The following is a 21,876-nucleotide window of genomic DNA, read 5'->3' on the forward strand; positions in this document are numbered from 1 at the left end:
TAGGGTTCCGTACCTCAAAAGGAAAAAACGGAACCCTAATAGGATCACTCGCGTGTCTGTCTGTCCGTCCGTCTGTCACAGCCTATTTTCTCCGAAACTACTGGACCAATTAAGTTGAAATTTGGCACACATATGTAAGTTTGTAACCCAAAGATGGACATGTAACGTAAACAAATGAATTTTAAATATGGAGGCCACTTTTGGGGGGTAAAAGAGCAAATTAAAAAATAAAGTTTTTCAAACTATATCGTGTTACATACCAAATGAAAGAGCTCATTTTGAGAATCTCAAATATATTTTATTTATAATTTTAAGATAAATAGTTTAGCAGTTATTCAAGAAAATAGGCAAAAAATGACCATTCCCCCCCTTTTATCTCTGAAACTACTGAGTCTAACATTTTGAAAAAAATACACTAAATAGTTCTTTACCTTAATGATGACAGGAACACCTATTAGAAATGTGCAGTTTTTGATGGGTTTTTTAAAGATATTTTACTCACTTTTCATTAAAAAAACATATTGTTAAAAATTGTGTAATGTAAGTACGGAACCCTTGGAACGCGAGTCCGACTCGCACTTGGCCGGTTTTTTTTAAACTTTTTACCTTATAGATAAAAATAAATCATTGATTATCTCCAAAATTGAGTTAATTAGACCATACCGGTACCGGATTCTTTGAAGATGTTACTTAAATAATTGTAAGCTAAGGAATGCACCCTTGAAATTGACGCACTAGTGTATTTAAGCTCATCAACGTGGCTTGTTATTTTAAGGATCACTGAAGCCCGTGACAATCGTATAGAGATATTACCCGATCCGGAGTGAGCCAAGGAAGCACCTTAGGTCCGACACAATTCATGATCATGATAAATGACCTGCCGGAGGTTGTAACCACTGCCAGGTGTTTATTGTTTGCGGACGACCTCAAACTCTTTCTGGGTGTTGGCGAAACGAGCGACTGTGAGGCGCTGCAGCGTGATATAGATGCGGTGGCTAAATGGAGTGAAGTAAATAAATTACATTTCAATGTCTCCAAATGTAAAACTATCACTTTTAACAGAATCCGCAAGCCGATTAATGCATCGTACACTCTGCATGGTATCCCATTGGACCGCGTCACAGAGATTCGTGACCTAGGACTAACGCTTGACAGGGAACTTAACTTCCGGCAACATATGACTACCATAATGTCTGAATGTCGAGCAAAACACTCGGCTTTATCATGAGGATGGCATACCAGTTTCCTAATCCTAATGTTGCCATTAGGCTCTACAATGCATACGTTCGCAGCAGACTGGAATTTGGCGCTATAGTTTGGGATCCCCACGAAGCAAAATATATCCTAAATATAGAGAAAATACAGCGCAAATTTGCTAGGTTTATATACAGACGTAAATATGGATATTACCCCTATATGTATCCGTCACTATTTGTCTCAGCTATGGTGGGATTGGACACTCTGGAATTGAGAAGGAAGTTGTTGCTCATAGTACACTACTATCAGCTTCTAAATTATAGAGTTGACAATCCGAGTGTGTTAGGGCAGATGGGACTGCACGTCCCCATTCTGAGGCGCGGAGGTGGCGCTGCGGTGGAGCCGCGGCGACGCCCGCACCCGTTCGCGCGGAGCGTTGCGCGCACTCGACGGGATGATAATGCTCCTACGCGCAGAGCGCTTCTGCTGCTCAACAATTTGTATGCACAGGTTGCTGAGGTAGATATATTCCACGATAGCGTAGGTGTTTTCGTCACACGTGTTAAGCTGTGTCTTGGCAATTGTAGAGCAACATAAGTAGGCAATTATTATTTTTTAATTTGACATAAGTAATTTATGTATTCAATTATTATGATGGTATTCAATTAATTTGATGTATATTTGGCACTCGTGAATTGTTTATAGTGAATTGTTTATATTGTAATTTAAAAATATATATGACTGTATATATTTTAGAAATAAGATATAAATTATAGTTTGACATGCATGTTTGAATATAATGTACCTAATTTAGTATTATGATTTATATAGTATGTAAGTGCTTTGGTTTAGTACTGTAAACTTGCATATTTGGAAATAAATAAATTAAATTAAATTAAATTAGTGTTGTAAATTCTTTAATGTTTGGGGCGATACAAACACCACGCACGAAAAGGACAATTTCAGTTACATCGGGTAACTTGCGTGTACAGCGGAAATCTATGAATATAGAGGTGTCTTAGTAGGGCATACATATTAAATGTATCCATTATAATAAGTAATATTCATGGACGTAAAACCTAAGTGTAATGACATACTATTTTTCAATTTATATCTACTTTAAGAAGAAGAAATTACGTGTAATTCAATCTGAAAATTAATCTGTATTGTTAGGTTTAGGTTACTAAAATTATTTAGATGATATTTGAATCTAAAAACAATATTTTCAAGTCTATATTTGGATCCAGCATACTTAACATGCTACACAATGTAAGGAATTTGCGACAAGAGAACAGATACGCATATATTGCATGTTATTAAACTGGCATATTAGGTATCCATGTAAAGGGAGACGCTGAAATTCCCAGTAATATATTGAGTTGACTATAAGTATTTCGAAACAAAAATTGGCTAATGCAATGTTCGCCTGAGTACTATTTAGTGATGCAGATACGACGTAAATCCAAAGTGCCTACCTTATTGTTTTACTCAATAAAAGTAAACGCAATAACTTTAACGTCGTTTTGACCATTATTAACTAACTGAAAAAGTATTATAATAATATGTAAATATAAACAAATCTCATAATAAGAGTAAAGACCAAAATCATTTCAATAAAAGTACAATTTAGTTTTTACCTGCATACCTACTTTCTAAAAAGTAAACGGGCTACCCGTATTAAAGGGGTAATTTTTTTAGTAATGACTTGAGTGTGCACACAGGGTACTATTAGGTGGTTAACAGTCGTTTATGACTGTGTGAGCTTCTCCACCGGACGCGCCTATTTTAATTAAGGTGATGTGTCTGAGCTATAGGTATACCCGCTCGATAGTTTGACAACGATATTGTTTCCGTGATTTTATTGGTTTACAGGTAGTGCTAGTAATACAAATTCCGCATTTGGTCAGTGTCTCTATGTAAGTATTTTTATATTTTTAGATTAGTTTGGTGTACGATTCGGGCGGTGCTTTTGGGTAATTAATGACGAATTAAGCCTTTTGCGGAATTCATCATTTGGAATGAGACAAAGCCTGGGCTTTCGATTATTTTTAGGGTTCCGTACCCAAAGGGTAAAAACGGGACCCTATTACTACGACTCCGCTGTCCGTCCGTCCGTCCGTCCGTCTGTCACCAGGCTGTATCTCACGAACCGTGATAGCTAGACAGTTGAAATTTTCACAGATGATGTATTTCTGTTGCCGCTATAACAACAAATACTAAAAACAGAATAAAATAAAGATTTAAGTGGGGCTCCCATACAACAAACGTGATTTTTGACCGCAGTTAAGCAACGTCGGGCGGGGTCAGTACTTGGATGGGTGACCGTTTTTTTGCTTGTTTTGCTCTATTTTTTGTTGATGGTGCGGAACCCTCCGTGCGCGAGTCCGACTCGCACTTGGCCGTTTTTTGTTATTTATAACGTTAAATTAACTTTGTAAGTATTTTGTAGCTACCTATCTGAAACTTATCCCACATATTTAATTCTTTAGGTAAGTTTTTCATCATATCATCATAAGTAGAAGCTTAAACTATTATTTATTAACTAGCTGGGCCCGCGGCTCCGCCCGCGTGGAATTCGGTCTGTGTCAGTAAGCTTATTCATCCCTAATTTCTCTTTCTCTCCCTTGGAGGCGAAACTTGAAGTAAAGTTGACAGATGGATACGATTAGCGGACTGAAGTCCAGATAAAATATTTTACAATTAGGTAGGTACCACTAAACAAAATTACACTCCAAAACCAATAGTTTTTTTCGCCCTTATTCCAATATTAGACGTGATTTAAACGACACAGAGTAGTAGGTGTATAAGGGACAATACAGTACTACTTTTGTATTTTTACGTTCTTGACTGTACCTATCCAAATCATGTCCATGGCAAATATATCAGAGCATGAAAAATTAAGAATTTAAATTCGTACTAAAAACGCGAGCGCAGCGAGCGCGAAATTTTTTGATAGAAAAAAAATTGAGAGAGGCTATGTCAGGGACACAGCCGCAATGGTTGAATTTTGGTGTGGATATCTAATGCGAAAGCCGAAGGCCGAGCTCCGCGTAGGGCCGAAGGCCCGAAGCGTTCTGGATGTCAGTGCTTAATCACAGAACAATAGTATAAGTGTCTAAGTGCGAAGGCCGAAGGCCGAGCTCCGCGTAGGGCGGAAGGCCCGAAGCGTCCAGGCTGTCAGTACTTAAACACAGAACAATAGTATTAATGTAGGTTAATGTGTGTGCTGGGAGTCCTGAAGCACTCAATGAGTTTAGGAACTCCAGAGGGTCTGTTGTGACGTTGCCTTCATCCAAGACATTGTTAATGGATTTAGGTATATACTGCCTGTTCACTTACGATTTCCGCCAATATCCGCGCATATGTAGGTAAGTACAGACGTACGACTCTCTCCAGTACCCGCTGATGCACCAGTACTTACCGTCGAGCGCGTTCTGTCGTGCGAATCCGCTGAGCGGTCAACCATTCTTCGCACTGCGTGAACGTCTCCGATTCTTCCTCAGATTCCTGAGACCGTGCTACCTTGTAACCTCAATACGTTGCGAGAATTTCGCGAAAATTCCGTTTTTTTTCGGAAAGGTATGGTAACGCGTTTAAAATGCAAGTCCCAAATTGTTTGACATTTACAAAGACATATATATAATACCTATTTAAAATGTAAAAACTTTCGCGTTTTGAACACATTTATAGACGGGCCTATCTCGAAATTTATTTTATTACCTTTATTTACCGATGTTTCGACACAGGTTTCACTGGTCGTGGTCGCGGCTAACTCATGGTATAATAATATACTCCGCCTGGTACTCTCTTCCGAGATTCGCGAATGACCTAACTGTCACTTGCCTACGTCATCATGCTGTTTACAGGTTCTCAAACTTTAAAATGTGGGAGAATTTTAACCAACGGTGAAAATTATTTTAACGGCATTAATTTTAAGTTATTCATGTAGAAACATAGTAAAATAAAACAAATCTATACTGCACTTTTCACTCCTACTCTTACAGTTCCGAATAGAGCAGCCAACCATTTTCGTAACAAAACATTAATTACCAAGCTTACGACGTGAAAAGTTTGGAAAACACTGCGACTGCTGACACTGAGCGAGAAGGAAATAACAATTAACACGCGTTCGACAAGGATGACGGTCAGGGACAAAATGGCGGATTGTCAAATGTGACAGCGCTATCCTGTGTTGCCAGTAGTGTAAACAGAATTACCCGAACGTCTGAAATTTCTTTCGTGAATCGGAAGATATTGCTAACGAATAATTAAAAATGACGTGTTATTGTAAAATTTCAGATAAAATACATATAAATGAAAATTATAAAATTATAAAGAAATATTTTAACTTGTTAACCATAGATATAATGTACCCATGTAACATGTTATGTTGAAATAAAGTGGCAATGTTATTGTGACGTAGGCAAGTGACACTCTGGGAAGAGAAGACCATGTTTTATTAGACCATGGGCTAACTGATGTCCCAACAAAATGTCAAAACAGAGATTTTTGCAACTACCCGACGAAAAGTGTATGAATAAGTTTGGGGTAGACATGATATTTTCAAACCACCCACTTCACATTATGTTAATTACTGTCAATAAACCCGCGATAGACCCGTCTATAAATGTGATTTAATATGTATTTGCAAAGACGTTTGACACTGACTAAGAAAAATTTTGTTTTTTTTACAAAGTACATACACAAAAAAAAAAGTTTGCACCACTTTCTTAAGTTAGCACCATAAGATTCAGGTGCAAACATAACTTAATTGAGTGTAGTGGCCACCCCCCCTTTTAAGGGTTGATTTTTTCTAGCCTAAAATAGGGCCAGGGATTTTCTTGACAGATTAGTAAAGTTTGCATCAAAATCCGTTCAGCCGTTTTCACGTGATGCGCGGTCAAATAAACAGACAAACAGATAAACAGACAAAAAATCTAAAAACTGTTGGAACGTGTTCTGTTATCGATTCTAAGTATCCCCAACCAACTTTTTTTCGAATATCTTCCATGTACAGACTTTCGACCCTCTTCAGCTTTATTATATGTATAGATTCCGGATGGGTGTGCAAGTAGGTAGTACGAAATCATCAATTTAATAATGTATTATTAACCTCATTTGTCATTTATGGAGCCAGATTGATTTTCGCCGGGCACATTAAAGGTCGAATCAGTAGCTGTCATTGGCCTTCGTTTGATCCGTACTGAACGTGACACTCTGTACATAGTAGATTCGTTAGCATATAGGTATATAATAAATACTGATATTCTCGTACTTTCTGAATTACTTTGCGGTTAAATTGTTGGAAAATACATTAAATTTGTGGCACTCTCTCCGTAGCTAACAGTTTAGTGTGCGAAATAATAATTACAAATATAAATATATAATATACTTAGCACCTTAAATCCTTTTTGGTTAGTGTTTGAAAGACACCCCCACCTATCCAAATAACCTAATTTGTAAAAGAGTGTGAAACTGAGATTCACGCGGGAAACAACAACATAAACTACATAAACCTTTGCAATCGTATGTATGTATGTATGTATGTACGATCAGGCCCACGATCTCTCCATAAGCATCTCATTCGAGCCACCTGTTACTCGAGGCCCTAAAGAAGCACTTCGTGAATATGTTCACGGGCACAAGTTATTATAAAACTCGCTTTGCAAGCTATATTATTTACATGTAGCTATATTGTTCTAGCTTCTGCCCACAACTTGGTCTGACAATTATGATGATTGATAGAAACTATCGTATATGTCTTTCCTCGTATAAGCGCGAAAAATTAAGCAATTTACAAAAGAGTTACTATATATATTATATTAATTATTAAAAATTAAAATCTACATATTCAAACTTGTTCAAGCTTCGACTTGCTTGAAGCTTATAAGGACTATTGTAAAACTACCTGTTTTAGTTAAGTTAAATTAAGTATTTATGTATTTGTGCGCTCTAAACGAAATTTAATATACTGTTCTGTATTTATCTCGTCAAGTGAATTGTAAAATTCTTATGAGAATAAATGATCTTAAACCTAAGATATTGTGTTTAAGCTCCAATAAAAATTGGCCATTTGTTCAGTTTCTATGATAGCACATTTATTACTGTTAATAAAACCTCAAAAGTTTCTAATTAATCACAAAGTCACGATGTCACAAGTTGTTATTAAAATAAAGGAATATTACACTCGCGCTCCTCATTATATTCCTTCAAAACTTATCTAATTTGACAATATGAAAAACCTTAACAACAGTGAAAGATAAAACAGGTACCTAAATGTCGAACAAAAATGTATGCGGTATTACAATTTTATTGTAATAAAAACAGCTATCCTCTTTGAATCTTGTTAACCCGACCCAAATAATATCAGCACTAAATATGTATTTGAGTAAAGCAAACGAATAAAATTTCATATTGTCATAAAATTCGCATGGCCTTCGCAAACTTTTGTAAAATATAATAAAAACTAAATGTCACTGTCTCACCTCAGATCTTCTGTCGGTGCTTTAGTTTTTACGGACCATCACCGAGTGGAGTTCTAATTTGGTTTTCACCAGTTCACAAAAAAGTAGCGCATAATTTAGTAAAAGTTTGCCGACGCTGGAGTTTAGGGCGCGGGACGGGCGGGCGCGTCCGGCCAGGGCTCCGGTGCCTACTGTACTACGAACGAGCGCCTCGGATACTCCCCCGCTAGTGATGTGCCATGCTGGGCGGGACTTAGGTACCTCGTATGGTATCCTTTCATTATACTAAGACTCCAAGTAAAGTATTAGTAGAGCTAAAGAAAAAGTGTAAAAAGGCAAACCTCGAATTCTTTTGTTTGTCGATGTCCCACAGCTGGACCTAAGTCACGGAAGGTTAATCAACGGTGATATAAATATCTACGCGAATATTCGGAATCTCTTCCGGAAACGATGGACTGGAATTTAAATATCGGCGTTTTCATTTTTCTAGAGTTTTCTCCCTGAAGAGTGCCAAACAGAACCCTCCCTTGTTCGCTTATAATTAAACTTAAAAAAATTAAGTCTGATCCCGCACAAATAAGTAAGGTGATCTCGCGTGCGTAAGGTATTTTCTGTCTATTGTCTATCTCGTATCCATGAAATGTAAATTGCATTATTAAAAATTTACAATGAGACTATAAACAAGACAATTAATTCCGGCGAGTGCGTCATAGTCGTGAAGTTTTTAAAATGGAATTTACTGTAATGTCAGCAAGGTGCTTGTTTCTATGACACAGTAATGTTAATATCGCATTATCAACTTAGCGTCCACTACCAATCGTTTCCGTTATGGATTTTCCTCTTAGTCGGTTTCTTGTTTCCTTGTTGTTTCGTACTGCATCCAATTATTTATAGTTTTCGAAATAGGTACTACGTCAGAAGGATTGGAAGTAAAACCGTTTCTTGAGAATAACAACACCTACCCATTTCTTTTTTTTTATTCGCTGGAGCAAATCTGTTGTTTTTACCATAAATATGTATGGTATTTAGGAATACGGTACATGACGTGTACATAGGCCCTAGCCCTAGGTAACCGCTGAAAATCGTTCTTAAGGTGGATCGTATGCTTGTTTCCCACCGTCGTGTCAGTTTAACGACTACATATTACGCAGACGATATTTACGAAGACGCATCTGCAGAGACTACAGAATGGTACTGGGTTGGCTGTATTGTCTATGTGTTTGGATAAATATAAATACCTACCCAGTTAATAAAAATAGAAGTTGTCTCCTTAAAATATTTAATCTCATTCAAATTTTTATAATATACTCGTGTCCACACTCAAAAAAATATGTTAAAATGTTTTAAAAGTACCTATTATTCACCATACCCTTTAAATATATGTTCACAATTAAGCGAATCGAATTTAATAGTTATTTGTACAACAAGAGATCAAAGTTTGATATTTCTTCGAGTGCTTATTTTGAGTCCCGAGCAAGCGAAAGATTCTATACTAGATTTATACTAATTTAGAATCTTGAGCGTAGTAAGGGACTCAAAAGCGCACGAGATGTAAATAACTTTGATCTCGTGTAGTTCACAAAACTTTTCACCTCAGCAGTGAGAACATATTAGAGAACCCGAAAAATGTATTCCTTCTTCACCACTTACCTATTCACTCATGTTTTCTTAAGATATACCAAGAATAAAGGTTTCACCTCAGCACTCGAACAAGGGTACTTTGCTACTTAAAAACAGTGAGCCAAATCGCATTTTGCTCATTTTGTCTCACTCAGTGAGCAAAATGCGATATTGCTCACTGTTTTTAAGTAGCAAAGTACCCTTGTTCGAGTGCTGAGGTGAAAAAAAATTAACACAGTTTGATCAATGACAATACTTCTGGTGTTTGTTGTAAAAAGGTCAAAAATTAAAATTTATCATGCTAGTAAGTCAAAAACTTGAAACGTCTAGGTTAATTTGAAATTACAGTTGATAACTCAGATTAGGCAAGTATTTACATAGGTATTAATTATTATTTACTGTTACGGACATTATAATTCGGTGAAACAAACAATGTCTTTCTTGCTCGCCAAGTTTCTTCGCTCTGTAATGTAATTGGGTAATTTAAATTCTTAACAATGATATAATATTAATTAATTCTTAAATTTATCATTTCATATGACATTAATTAGTTGCTAATCCATCAAAGTCCAATTGTACATATACTTAATTACGTCACGTTTAAACACATAATAAAATTACAATTAATACTACGGAACTATGCATTAAGAACGAATTTAAGATTTTAAAATGATATTTGGGCGTTTTTTTTTTGTTGTCCCCTACACTTTTTTTTTCAAATTTGGGATTTTTTATGTTATTTCTATTCAGAATCACGAGCTCTTTCTATCCTAATAGAAGAAAAAATGTGTCCTAAGGTTTTTATTTCCAGTACGTCACCATTTTTCATAGACTTTGTATGGCGGTCGCGGAATGGAAAGATCGAAAAATGTATGGAAGTTTTGGATAGAAAGGGCTCGTGATTCTGAGTAGAAATAACATAACAAATTTGAAAAAAAAGTGTGGGGGACAACAAAAAAAACGCCCATTTGTATTAAGTACGCAAAATGACAAAAAACCGCACCTGTATACTTTAAAACTTAAACAAACAACTAACTCTAACTATTAAAATTACATTATAACATGTTTTTATATGACAGCTGTGCTCCTAGTGTCCATGACAGCGAGCTCGTTGGCCGCACTCACGATGGTCTGAGCGATGTTCTTCGGCGGCAGTCCGTACTGCTTGAATATGAACTTATAGCTGTAGTTCTTCGCACCCACCACGCGCACCGCGTGCCGAAGAATGGTGCACGTGCGTGATATGTTCCCGGCCTTTCTTTCTGCAGCTACGTATCTAAATCAAAAGGAAGAATAGAACGATAAGGTTGACAGTTAAGACTCATTACCAATAACACAAGTAAATGAAATACGAGTACCTAGCTTAAGTTTAACGTCCTATCTCCTATCTTGTAAGTGTAGGTAGGTACTCTGTGCAATTACTCAGTTGTAACGAAATAACGATTTTTTAACGATTGCCACCATGAAACAAATGTGATACCCTTGGTTTCCATAATTTCACCTGCACTAATTTCATTTGCCGATCAAAAAGTTCCCACTTACGCCGGACACCTCTGCAGTCGCGGTATCAGCTCCTTTTTCTTCAGCAACAACAAAGCATTCCTTATAGAAGCCGCGGCGACCACGGACGGGTACTCGGGGCAGAGGCTCTTGTTGACCATCATCCCGCAGAGGCAAAGGAACGTGGTGGCCACTTCGATCTCGCCAGGCCGTTCTTTGTTGCACCACCAAGCGAAATAGCAGAGGTAGTCTTGGGGCACTATTGGTTGGCGCGGAAATTTCTGCAATGTTTCAATAATAATTAACTAACTACTTATACAGAGTGGCCCATTTAGATTGGTCAGTATGGGGAAATCTGAAACTATAAGACATACGACGATCTCTTCTTAGGAACCATGTCATGGATTTTAACAAGAAAAACTGCATACATAAAAAAAAAATGTAAAATGTATTGAAAAAAAAAACCGGCCAAGTGCGAGTCGGACTCGCGCACGGAGGGTTCCGCACCATCAACAAAAAATAGAGCAAAACAAGCAAAAAAACGGTCACCCATCCAAGTACTGACCCCGCCCGACGTTGCTTAACTGCGGTCAAAAATCACGTTTGTTGTATGGGAGCCCCACTTAAATCTTTATTTTATTTTGTTTTTAGTATTTGTTGTTATAGCGGCAACAGAAATACATCATCTGTGAAAATTTCAACTGTCTACTATCACGGTTCGTGAGATACAGCCTGGTGACAGACGGACGGACGGACGGACGGACGGACAGCGGAGTCGTAGTAATAGGGTCCCGTTTTTACCCTTTGGGTACGGAACCCTAAAAATGATATGAAAACTGCATTTTATTCATTTTAGACATCATGTTTCATAGTAACATTTACTGCTTAAGACCTAGACACAATCGATATCTAAATAGAAATAATTTTATTTTTATTTTTCAAAACGTCCGGGTTCGATTCCGGAGCTGATACACATTTTTTTTTAAATGTATGAATGCAGTTTTTCTTGTTACTAAAATCGATGACATGGTTCCTAATAAATATAACAAACAGATTAAAATTAAGAAGGTATATTGGGCTGGGATAAATGCGGATCAGCGTGTGGATAAACAATTTATTATCAAGCGATTTTTTTGCGAGCGATACTAATATTGATATTATAGGGAAATAGTGGATATTATATTATACCAAAGGAATTTAATATTATAGGAGCGCGTGGGCTCCTTAAGGAGCTTGGTAAGCGGTTAAGGGAGGCAACAGGGGACTCTCGCGCAGGCAGCTTTCTCGCGCAAAGGATTGCCATCACTATACAGCGCGGGAATGCTGCCTGCGTGATGGGCACCTTGCCGAGGGGCCTAGGGTTAGAAGGTAGGTTTTAGGGTTTTTTTATTAGGTTTAGTTTTAGTAATTTTATTTTATAAGGTACTTAAGTATTAAGTTTGTACTATTTACGTTAAATAAACGTTTTGTTACTGGAAAATAGTTATTTGTACAACAAGAGATCAAAGTTTGATCTTTTTTTGAGTGCTTATTTTGAGTTCCGTGCAAGCGAAAGATCCTATACTAGATTCACGAGCGTAGCGAGTGAATCTAATTTAGAATCTTGAGCGTAGTAAGGGACTCAAAAGCGCACGAGATGTAAATAACTTTGATCTCGTGTAGTTCACAAAACTTTTCTCCTCAGCAGTGAGAACATATTAGAGAACCCGAAAAATGTATTCCTTCTTCATCACTTACCTATTCACTCATGTTTTCTTAAAATATACCAACAATTAAGTTTTCACCTCAGCAGCTCGAACAAGGGTACTTTGCTACTTAAAAACAGTGAGCAAAATCGCATTTTGCTCATTTTGTCTAATAATTTTGTTTTTAAGTAGCAAAGTACCCTTGTTCGAGCTGCTGAGGTGAAAATTAAAATGTACTGCTTCCGGCAAGACTCGAACTTGAGACCTTTCGGAACACCAGTACTATCGCTCTCAACCAACTGAGCTACGAAAGTTTACCAGTCCTTTTTGTTTTACACGTATATATTTATTTTAAATTTTCAAAATATATACAAATATATATTTTAAATTTTATGATATATAAGTTTAATTTCTTGTTTAATATTACACTTTCCTAGTTTGTTTTACTATTAAAATAGTTTTTTACGATACAAGTGCGGAAAGTAGGAAATTTGCAACGAGTGGTGAAATGGTGATAGATGAATTAAACCACGACCAAAGGAATTTAATCGACATTGATAATTAAATCGATATGAGTTGCGAATTACCTATTCGCACGTGTATATTGTACGTTTTACAGTAATAAATAGCCATTTAAATTTTCGACATAAGCACGGAAAATGCTTATTCCCGCACTACTGCGGGAAAGTAGCACCATATGTACCCTGTAATAGTTATTTGTTTTACAAGGGGGCAAAGTTGTTGTTTAACCGCTCGTGCTAATATTGATACCTGAGCAAGCGAAAGATTCCAAAATTGAACCACGAGCGTAGCAAGTGGTTCGAAAAATGAAATCTTGGCCGTTGCGAGGGTTTCAAAGCACGAGGGTTAAACAAAATTTGCTCCCAAGTGAAACACAAAATCTTTTACCACACCAACCCGAAGAAAATATAAACTAAGATATCAAACCAAATCAAATCCAAATAATTGTTATTAAATATTAATCATTTAAAAGTCAATTCTATCAGCAAACATAAGAAAACAACTCAAAATTTGCATTTGATTACTTTGCTTCACATGTGAATAAAATGGAACTTTGCCAACAGTTTTTGAACAATCAAGGGAGCCTTTATCAGTTGGTGTGGTGAAAAAGTATAAACAGTAGGTAGATACCACATACCAATCTAAGCAATATGACTTTCTCCGCCGCCCACAGCCTCTGCTTCGTGAAGGTATGGTTTCCGTATTTGACAAGCTTGGACGCAGGCGTGAACGGCCCGTGGAGCTTGGACGCGATCCAGTACGCGGCCGCCGCCACCAGCTGCATGTTCTCCGGCGTCACGTTGCCCGTGGCCAGCACCGCGTCCAGGTACCACACCGCCGTCTGAATGGTGGCTGGGTTGCCGTCTATGCCCTAAGTTTAATTCAAATGTCAATAAGGAAAGAATTATCACTATATGACACTTATTTCGAACTATTACAAGTAGTTGTATTTCATAAAACGAATCACTTATAGAATACCATAAAGGATGAAACGTTAGAAAGGCCCGGGTCCGAGCCGATTTATCCGACACTGTTTTCTATAGAAAGCATCACGTGATCACCGGTCGCCTGTCATAGAAAATGAAGAGTCGGTTGCCTCGGTCCGGACCCGCGCCGTTCTAACGTAAGACATCCTTATGTGTTTCGTAGAGCATGATTAACTGTGTATAGGAAATTATACTTAATTTTATAAACGCAACATATGGTACATTTTTAGGGTTCCGTAGCCAAATGGCAAAAAACGGAACCCTTATAGATTCGTCATGTCTGTCTGTCTGTCTGTCTGTCCGTCTGTCCGCCGTATGTCACAGTCACTTTTCTCCGAAACTATAAGAACTATACTGTTGAAACTTGGTAAGTAGATGTATTCTGTGAACCGCATTAAGATTTTCACACAAAAATAGAAAAAAAACAATAAATTTTTGGGGTTCCCCATACTTAGAACTGAAACTCAAAAATTTTTTTTTCATTAGACCCATACGTGTGGGGTATCTATGGATAGGTCTTTAAAAATGATATTGAGGTTTCTAATATCATTTTTTTCTAAACTGAATAGTTTGCGCGAGAGACACTTCCAAAGTGGAAAAATGTGTGTCCCCCCACCCTGTAACTTCTAAAATAACAGAATGATAAAACTAAAAAAAATATATGATGTACATTACCATGTAAACTTCCACCGAAAATTGGTTTGAACGAGATCTAGTAAGTAGTTTTTTTTTAATACGTCATAAATCGCCTAAATACGGAACCCTTCATGGGCGAGTCCGACTCGCACTTGGCCGCTTTTTTGTTTATTTATGGTACTTACGTTAATATTCATCAGCCAGTTGATAACGCACGCTCTCGTCTCACTCTTAACCCGCGGGAGGGCCACTGGTTTCGTTTCGGCTTGTAGAAGGTATGATAGAATTTCACCCGTATATTCTCTGTCCATGCTAGCCATGTATGATTTTTGTACTGTAAATTAAATGACACAACACTTGAATAGTAATGCACCCATTAACATTAAGTACCTAACACATGCCTAACACTTAAAAAGGACATAAATAAGAAATGTATTTAGAAAACGAATATTCAATCATTTTAGTAACATAGTTACATACATAAATCAGGTGACTGCATCCTCTCACGAATTGTTTGATTGAAAACACTTTCAACCCTTTCCCGACTTTCCAGTGGTGTTAAACCTTGTAACTCTCTACTATGAGGTCTTTTCAAGCTTCGCTTTATATTCTTTACCCTGGCTGGAACTAATGTATTAAGAGCCGGGGTACTTGCTGATATCCACTTCTTATTAGCAAGGCCATCTTTATCAGTGAAATGTATTTCCTTTTCGTTTGTATCATTTTCCTCATCACTGCTAACAGTAATGGCACTCGGCTCTGATATTATGCTCTTATCATCTTGGTAAGCAACAAAAGTGTTGTTGAAATCTTCACAACCCCGTCGCACAGTTACAAATTTAGTGTCATTTTGAAAAGGACTCCTTGGTCTATTGACAACGCTTTTGTTTTTTGAATTGCTTGGGCCAGCCATGCAGAACAAATTTAAAGATGGCACATTATGATTGAGTGCATTAGGGCCCGATAAAGTATTCAACGGTGGTCTCTCGCTTAATTTCTTCAGCAAGTGGTTCGGCAGAGCTGGCAGAGGTGCCAAGGGTAGAGGAATCCTTGTTTTTGGTTTGAAATTTTCTTTGTCTTGATCCATATTCACACTTCACTTTTAATTTTATTCTCGTTTAATTCTTTTGTCTTTTTTGCACTTAGGCACGACCAGCGCGACCGTTAATATGTTTAAGCTGAAGATAAATTATGCCGGGTAGGTACATAAACATCTCACAACGGGTTTAAACTACCCTCTATACTTCTCTTACAAATGCACGTATAACAGGTATAACGGACTGGATCGTATGGCAAGATATTTTTTGTCGCTTTACTTATAGATTATTATTGAGAAGATCATTAGGGGAAGTCCGGGCATAGTGAACACCTTTACCTTTGACTTGACATAACAGAAAAATTTAACGAGGAAGAAATGAAAAAAGTATCAATAATAAGTCTTTATTTAATAATCTTTTAATTTAAAACAACACTAGCCTGCAATGTTTAACAGTTGCTGCAATTTTGAACAAAACATAAAAAAAGATATTTTATTCGCTTTGCCCAGGGTGCCGGGCAAAGTGAAACTGGCCCCCGGGCAAAGCAAATATTACTCATAAAATCTTAGTGAACTTAATAACTAAGTGAAAATTAATCAACATAAGATCATTTCAATAATATTAATTAGAAAAAGCTGTCACAAGTAACTTTTGATATATTTTCACTGATTTCATAAGCATAAGTCTTCACGGCATTTCTGAAGACATTTTAACACAGCGAATCCACGTTCTGATAGCCATTTCTATGACGTCTGTTAGCCAGGAGCTATTATCGATCTTTTTTTGATATTTATATACCATCTGTAACAAAATATTTTCATAAAAAAAATTACCTAATAAATTCAAAGTGAACACGCTATCCGCTTTGCCCGATCCACTTTGCCCATTCAGTCAGTTAAAGAAATTAAGAATTAAAAAAAAATAACCGTTGGATTGTTTTAAAAGAAATGCGTTGTAAAAGGATGATACTTTAATAAGCAATAGAAGCATCTTGAATTAAAATTCGAGATAATTACTGTGACAAAATAACATACAATGTACTTACCTTTCAAAATCTAATGTTTTGCACTAAAAACACATTTTGACTCGTCACCGACGACGCTCACAGCGACCGCTCCCTGTGACGCTTGCCGCTCATAGAGCGAAGGATTCCGAACATCATATAGGCGCGTGGTGCGACAAAGTCGAATAGTTTAGGATTGGGAGCCCGAATTCGCTTTGCCTGGGGTGTTCGCTTTACCCGGACTTCCCCTACATTAAATTTAACATCAACGTACTTGTATCCTTAGTGTAAATTTCATTCGATAAAGTGTCATTTTGTATGAGATTTTCAGTTTCCAAAACGTCCCGCTTGGCGCACTGTTCAAAATCCTATACAAAAATAGACATAATGCAACGCAAACGCTCGTGACGCTATCGAATGAAATTTACTAATGTAAACTAGAGTCCAGAAGTACCGTAAAATGGGGTAAGTAGGGGCAAAATTTTTACATATGCAAACTGAATAGTGTAAAGTGTCATTCAATAGAACTTGCTAAGTATGTAAACAAAAGTTACTAGTAATTTGACATTCAGTGTCAATTATAGTATGGCGGTTTGTTTACATAGTTAACAAGTTCTATTGAATGACACTTTATATAATAAGTGTTCCGGACGTTTTGTATTTTAGTTTTTATTTTATTTTGGGTAGTTCCATTTCATAACTTTAACGATAAACAGGAAATCCCACCTCACCCCGTAGTCTCTCGTAATTGGGGTGAGATGGAATTTCATACAAAGGTGATTTTGGAAGATTGTTGGATCGATTTTTTTTATTAAGAATATTACTATAGCTCCATTTTAAATTGGAATAGGGTTAGTTGTTGATCAATGAAACACTAAAAGTTCAAGCCTTCCTATCTCTGGTGTTTTTAAAGTTATGAGTGTGATATTTCGTATGAAGATAAACAATTTATTTGGCTATCTTATGGCGTTCTTGGTTTCTACTTATTTTTAACAGTTTCTGTATTATAAAGCTTTTTTTGAAAAATGAGTTTTGTTTCATTGTGTACTTGTGCATGTTTTCAATGAAACACTCTAATTTTTACAGTGAAACAGATGTAATATATATAGTCTACCATGAAACATCCTTAATAAACATTGAAACGTTGTAATAAATAAGTTACATTAATACATACATCCTTTCAACCAATTAATGAGAAAGGAAAGGAGAAAATAGTGGAAGGCTGAAATTTGTTATTTAAAAGGTTTCCGAAATATGGAATCATTATAAGATTGCTGAAATATCTAAAAGCGAAAGACTTGTTTCATTGTACGCACACCTAAGTTTCATTGTGAATCGAAAATCTGGTCGGCACTTACGGCATGCTGCGAGAAAGGCGCCTTTTATGTCCACGGAGCATGATTGCCAACTAGGTGGACGCGGGAGGGTTTTAAGCATCTCCATGCTTGATATCATACACTTTCTTGCAACATAGTGTTTATAAACGACTGTTTCAATGTTACATATGTGACCTTAACCTTGCCATCAATGAAACATTCAACATATAAACTATCCTATCTCAGCCATTTCTAAAGTTAAGTATCTTATATTTTGTCATATGACAGACAAATTATTATCAATTTTCATGGTATTTTAGTTTCACAAATTTCGCACAGTCTTTAATTAATTAAAAAAATAATGAGTTTGTTTCATTGTGTACTAATACTGGTGTTCAGTGAACATCATGTTTCATTGTTTACTACATAAATATGTTTCATTGTGAGACTAGGGGGTGTTTTTTGAAACAATTAAAAAAAAACTGCACCAAAGAGTGAAATAAATTTAAAAATATTTAGCACCAAAGTAACTTAAATACACATAGAACACAACAAAAAATTAAATAACGCTAAACTAGACTCTATATCTTGGTAAAAAATTGCGAAACATAAATGAAAAATATTACTTTTGTCGCACGAATTCACAATAACGCTCGTAGCAACGTGCTCCTTCTCCGAGGCGCGCTCGCGTATTGAGGAGGTGCTGGGGGTCCCTGAGCCTGCCCTTGCTTGACAGACGGCACTAGCTGATAACACCTAGTTTCCGAGATATCGCAAAGTTTCACTGTGTACGATTGTTTCAATGTTCGACAAGTGACCCTACATTATTTTTGTAGCAGTAGCCTTAAAATTCCATCTCACCCCCCTTTCATCCCTTCTCTCCCCATTCATAACCCAACTCTCCCCGCGAACCCTACTTATCCCATTTTACGGTTTGAAAAAAAAATTTTTTTTGAACAGCCAATACGGACGGATATGAATCTAGAATATATATTCTAGATGTACGATGCCATATAAACATTTAATTTTACAAGTATTTGATTTTGTTCAAAGCTGGGTGGGGTAAAGGTACATAAAAAATGAACATTATACAATAAAAATAAATATAATCTTAATCGCGATCACAACTGCCACTAAAATAAATAATACCTTAGTCTAATGACTTAAACCTACGCTGTGTACTTTCACTTATCAAATGCTTCTGGTTTACTTTCTCATAGATTTAAGATTAAAGACAATTACAGTCAATTAAATTCACAGCAAAACATCATCATGCTCCAAATTAAAAAAAAAGGAAACAAACAGTCAACTGACTAACGGCTTATTGCTCGAATTGTACTGAAATATTAGCGATCGAAAAATTAAGTCTTTTGTTTCTTTAAAAAAAATCTTGTTTAAATTTGGAACGGCGTCGGTGCTTCTGGGTCTATGACTTTCCCAGCAATAACAACCAAGTTGTCGAGGCGATCGATGATGAAGAACATGAAGGGTCGGTCGACGCTGAAGCGGCGGGGTTCCTTGATGCCGGACAATGGGATGTTCTTAAGAGACTCCTGGACCGCGTTAGATGCTGAAAAAGTAAATGTAACAAAAGGTTATGCGTGGTCACTTTGTGTGTAATACTTCAAGATTTGATTAGTAAGCTTCTTCTAAACTAATTTTACGAGATAATATAAAGAAAGAAATAAACGATGATGTTTACTCAATGGAGCGTATCCATGCTTTAGCTAAAATAGAAAACTTAATTTTTTAGTATACTTATAGGTGATAGACAATTCGACAATTACTTTTGTACAAACACAAACAAATATTTAATTAATTTATTCTACAACAAAAATCGAAGAAACACGAATTCAAGCATTCGTGCGAGCGAGGAAGTTCACTTCGTTACGTTTCGAAGAGACGCTAAAGCTGACAAGGCTTACAAGAGTTACAAGCAACTACATACCTGACATTTGTGACGCGGAAGTGTCCGTGTTGTCGACGCGAACCGCTACGTGCTGCACCAGCTCCTGTACGAATAGTCCCTCCGCTGAAGAAACACCCGACAGCTCGGCGTCGCGGCTGAAGATGCTGCTCACTCCGAACTGCAATATCAATTTGTAAAGATAGATTATACCTATAAGATAAAAATATTTGTGATGACAAGTAAGATGACACCTAATTGTAAGTATATATGTATGTAAACATTTTATTAGGCAGAAAAGCATGCTGAACGGAGGACCATGGTGCATAAAATAACGACCTCATGTGGTCGCGACCCTAAGTCATGAGGAAACGAGGAAGAAGGAATTAAATTGTTATTCAACAAAATACCGGGACATTGCGACCTAACCTAACCTCGGTTAATAAAATACTTAATAGGTACCTTAGCTAAGGCTGCAACTGGCTTTGTAGTGGTCTCCACGTAGAATGTGGGCAGAGAGACCTGCAGCTCCTCCTCGCGCAAGCTGTCCTGGATGTCTTCGAGCGGCGCCGAGGGCAGATCCGCCGTCAGCCGCGTCAGGCCGTCGCGGGTGCGAGGCAACACGACCAGCAAGGAGTAGCGACCGCCCTGGAAGGTGGGTTAGTAATTTAATTTGTTAATTATAAATCGAATGCAACTAATTCTACGGTTTACCTTTGTTTTGTCGCCAATTTTTCTGTAGATTTTTGTATCACAGAAAATTTTTCAAGTATTTTCATATTGCAAAATATTCATTACACAGAATATTTAATTCAAACAACTTTAGTTCGGTTTAGTTACATTTCACAGAAAAAATTAAACAATTGTTTCGTTTTAAGGACAATTTATCCATGTAATTTCATTTCACAGAATCATCGATATCTATATAAGTTACTTCTCATAAATATGGTTTACCAAAACTTAAAATACAGAACAGTTATTTAGTCGAACATGAATTTCATACAATAATATTATTAAAGTATACTTTATACATATTCATGTTAGGCCGAAAGTCATTGCAACGTTAACAATTTAAAACATTGCGGGTAAAATCATATGAAATGTTGACGCAAATGAATGTAAATGTTGCGGAGTTGTAATTGTTGGAGTTATATTCTTCATCGAGTCGTGCTCCGCATTTGCTCCAGCGCTACGGGCAAAGCAGCCCGTTCGTCCTTGCGTATCAAAGCGCAGGCACAAAATGCTCCCCTCCGCGCCTCCGGCTTTTTACATACACTCTAGGGGTAGGACAGACAAGACCACGTGGATAGTGGGGTGCTCCGATTCGGATTTTTGTTAGTTAGACTTTTAAGTCTAAGTGCGTTTATGTGTATTTTAAGTGTGTTTTATTTAAATGAATACTAGGTAAAAGGTAATTTAGTGAAGTAATAATAGTTGAAGTCAAGATTCTGTGAACTGTAGTGTCGTACAAATAATACTCAATGAATAATAATTCTACAGTTAGAATTTTATTTTATTTAAAAATCTTTCAATAAATATTCTGAATATTAATAAAGTTACATAGTATGTTTCTTTAAAATGAATAATCGAAGAAACAAAACTAATTGTGACAAAAATGTGGGATTCGATTATTCTATGAATAATTTTCTTTAAAACAAAATTCGGCAAAAAATTTGACGGTAAAATAAGGGTACACCCTAATTCTACATATATGTCATCATTTTAAAAGTTTTTTTATCCTGTAAGCTAAACACCTAATTTGCATTTTCTCCAATAAAACTAAAGTAAATTTCTAAATAGTATTTTATACAATCGTGATAAGACAGCTTTTCAGTCGAGTACTGTGTTTAGGCCACGAATCTTGCTGAGTGGCCTAAGTACGAGATTAACAAGCTTGATTTTATCACTATTGTATATGTCGGCGGCAGATCGTAAAATCGGGCATATCGAGATATTCCTGGGCATATCATGAAACGCCGCCATTTCATGATCTGACTAAGATTA

At 36.7% G+C, this 21,876-nt stretch overlaps 2 protein-coding genes across 2 annotated transcripts; both read right to left on the reverse strand.

Annotated features, from left to right (window-relative positions):
• Positions 1–10,349: 10,349 nt before the first annotated feature.
• LOC134661754 (uncharacterized) lies at positions 10,350–15,697 on the reverse strand. Its single transcript, XM_063517937.1, has 5 exons — positions 15,091–15,697; positions 14,796–14,944; positions 13,626–13,859; positions 10,824–11,062; positions 10,350–10,557 (listed from the first exon to the last, which is right to left on the reverse strand). The coding sequence occupies exons 1-5, from the start codon at positions 15,695–15,697 to the stop codon at positions 10,350–10,352; spliced, it is 1,437 nt and encodes a 478-aa protein (XP_063374007.1).
• Positions 15,698–19,360: 3,663 nt separating this feature from the next.
• Positions 19,361–20,905, reverse strand: LOC134661759 (intracellular coagulation inhibitor 1-like). The gene is made up of 4 exons (XM_063517942.1): positions 20,897–20,905; positions 20,335–20,520; positions 19,915–20,053; positions 19,361–19,536 (listed from the first exon to the last, which is right to left on the reverse strand). Exons 1-4 carry the CDS (start codon positions 20,903–20,905, stop codon positions 19,361–19,363), a joined length of 510 nt encoding a protein of 169 aa, XP_063374012.1.
• Between the last annotated feature and the right edge of the window lie 971 nt (positions 20,906–21,876).

Source organism: Cydia amplana, chromosome Z, assembly GCF_948474715.1.
Source record: "Cydia amplana chromosome Z, ilCydAmpl1.1, whole genome shotgun sequence".
In the NCBI taxonomy this organism is placed as follows: Eukaryota; Metazoa; Arthropoda; class Insecta; order Lepidoptera; family Tortricidae; genus Cydia; species Cydia amplana.

Coding starts and splice junctions, on each gene's coding strand:
- LOC134661754 (XM_063517937.1), bottom strand. CDS start 15,697: ATGGATCAAGACAAAGAAAATTTCAAACCAAAAACAAGGATTCCTCTA. Junction 13,860..14,795: donor ACTGGCTGATGAATATTAAC/GTAAGTACCATA, acceptor AATTAAACTTAG/GGCATAGACGGCAACCCAGC. Junction 10,558..10,823: donor CGACTGCAGAGGTGTCCGGC/GTAAGTGGGAAC, acceptor CTTTTGATTTAG/ATACGTAGCTGCAGAAAGAA.
- LOC134661759 (XM_063517942.1), bottom strand. Junction 20,054..20,334: donor CAGTTGCAGCCTTAGCTAAG/GTACCTATTAAG, acceptor TTGATATTGCAG/TTCGGAGTGAGCAGCATCTT. Junction 19,537..19,914: donor TTCCGCGTCACAAATGTCAG/GTATGTAGTTGC, acceptor TTACTTTTTCAG/CATCTAACGCGGTCCAGGAG.